The sequence below is a fragment of the Notolepis coatsorum genome (genome assembly GCF_963971535.1).
Source record: "Notolepis coatsorum genome assembly, contig: SCAFFOLD_501, whole genome shotgun sequence".
NCBI classification, from domain to species: Eukaryota; Metazoa; Chordata; class Actinopteri; order Aulopiformes; family Paralepididae; genus Notolepis; species Notolepis coatsorum.
In genome coordinates this window covers 48630-51129 of record NW_028173088.1, presented here as the reverse complement: position 1 = coordinate 51129, position 2500 = coordinate 48630, and the positions used below count along the sequence as shown (strand labels likewise).

The 2500-nt window shown below is 40.9% G+C and overlaps 1 protein-coding gene across 1 annotated transcript in view; it reads right to left on the bottom strand.

Moving 5' to 3' along the window:
* LOC311247899 (malonate--CoA ligase ACSF3, mitochondrial-like) overlaps positions 1–260 on the bottom strand; it is a gene marked incomplete at its 5' end in the record, with an annotated part of 103362 nt that extends 103102 nt beyond the window's left edge. The window contains 1 exon segment of the mRNA XM_084338884.1: positions 106–260. Within this exon segment, the coding sequence (XP_084195010.1) occupies positions 106–260 (155 nt within the window).
* Between the last annotated feature and the right edge of the window lie 2240 nt (positions 261–2500).

The window sequence follows — 2500 nt, the reverse complement described above, 5'->3', positions numbered from 1 at the left end:
TGTGTGTGTGTGTGTGTGTGTGTGTGTGTGTGTGTGTGTGTGTGTGTGTGTGTGTGTGTGTGTGTGTGTGTGGTGGGGGGCTGCATGGAGGACAGTGAGACCCACCTGACCCTCTCCTTGCACGCGGCCCTGACGAAGTCCCTGACGTGAGGCTGAGTGAAGTGCTGCTCGTAGTGCTGGATGAGCTTGGAGTAGATGGTGGGGACCGCCATGAACACGTTCACCACGGGGGCCTTGGAGCTGAGCAGCCCCTCCCACACCTGAGAGAGAGAGAGAGAGAGAGAGAGAGAGAGAGAGAGAGAGAGAGAGAGAGAGAGAGAGAGAGAGAGACGCCATCAGCGTAATGTTAACCATCTGTAGTGTGGTAGTAAAAGGGTTAACCTTCTGTAGTGTGGTAGTGAAAGGGTTAACCTTCTGTAGTGTGGTAGTGAAAGGGTTAACCTTCTGTAGTGTGGTAGTGAAAGGGTTAACCTGTTCATACTGTACCTGGTATCAGCACAATATCATAATGAACCTGCATCTCTATCAGCTATGGCTGACCCCTAATAGTCGACTAATCTATCGAAAGGAGCCGTAGTCGACTGCCAACCTCTTAGTCTAATGCAAAAAAAAAATAGATATATATATATTATAATTTGTTATTTTCCATTTTCTTTTATCATTCTTTCCAAAAGAAAAGAGGCCTAGAAGCGCGGCTAACGCTAATGGCACGCATACCAGAGGCTAACTGCCTAAGAAAACACTGAAGGCACTGAAAAAGGATTTCACCCATCTAATGAACACACTAGACTAGACAAATATTTGATTTGATTTGATTTGAAATCTTTATTTCGAACATGCAATGAATACAAACAAACAATAACAAAAGCAAAACACAACTCAATCTACATGTTCGAAAAGGAGTAGGAAGAAGTATACACTTATTTAATCCTACCCCTTTTCCACTATTGTACTATTTTTAAAATATCAAGATGTATCCATCAGTGGACCAATTGCATGCTTTTGCAGAGGACAAGAAGCCTTCCGTCGACTCCTTCAGACATTAAGCACCCCCCACAGCCCAAATGGAATGATACAAAAAAAATATAAAGTATTTATACTTATTATACTTATTTTTCTTTTTGCATTCAGGGGGGTAGTCAACTATTAGCCAGGGCCCTGCAGATGGATGAGTCAATTCCATGTAAATAAAAACCCATTCATGCAGAGACCCAGATCTATTCCACCCATGATGTAATAAATATGATGGATGAAAGGGACACCCTGTTTACATTATTCCACAGTGAATGGGGGAGCCGGGTCCAGGCTGTAACCATGTAGCAAACTGTCAAAATCAATCTAAATGTATTTGTAGAGCCCGAGATCACGTGGAATAGCCCCCATGGGCTGTACATACAAGTCTTCTTGTACGAGTCAAGAAGAAACATCACAATAGATCAAGAACAAAAACCACTATGAAATCCAAATATGCGGCATCCCCAGTAGGGATGCACCGATCCGATATTGGTATCGGTATCGGCCACCGATATCAGTAAAATAGCTGGATCGGGTATCGGTAAAAAAAATATATATCGGATTTTTTTTCTTTTCTTTTTAAATAAGAAATAAAATAAGAAATAACCATTCAGTACATTTATATCTATGTGTTAATTTGTTACATTTAGTTCCACTAAGTTAGGAAAGTAATGTTTTAAGTCAAGCCTGATGTTGCCTTGCTGCACAAAAGAATGATCCCAGTCTCTTCCACACAGTGAGGCATACAGTTTAGTAATTGAATGAATGAAGTTTATTTTCGGTCTTAGTTTACAACAAATCAAAAACACACTTGTGATCCTTTACAATTCTTAAAAACTAAATATATTTTAATATAAAAAAAGAAAAAAAGTGTCTAGATTATTTTTTTATTACTTTTTTGGAGAGAAAGAAAATTGGACAATGGGTATCGGATCGGTATCGGTATTGGCCGATACCCAAACCCAGGTATCGGTATCGGGACTGAAAAAGTCGGATCGGTGCATCCCTAGAAAAAAGCACCACAGGCGAGAGGAGAGAAACCTCAGACCTCCTCCCCACCGTATGTATATATCCTCTCCCCACCGTATGTATATATCCTCTCCCCACCGTATGTATATATTCTCTCCCCACTGTATGTATATATTCTCTCCCCACCGTATGTATATATCCTCTCCCCACCGTATGTATATATTCTCTCCCCACCGTATGTATATATTCTCTCCCCACTGTATGTATATATTCTCTCCCCACCGTATGTATATATTCTCTCCCCACCGTATGTATATATTCTCTCCCCACCGTATGTATATTTCTCTCCCACCCACCCACCACCACCCCCTCCTAATGTACAGTCCCCTCCCCTGCATCATATGTATATACTCTCTGTCAGGATCTATGGGTAACAGTACTGTATATTTGCATATCATATATGTCACAAATGTAACAGTACTATATACCTGTATGTCATGTATGTCCCTATGCCATA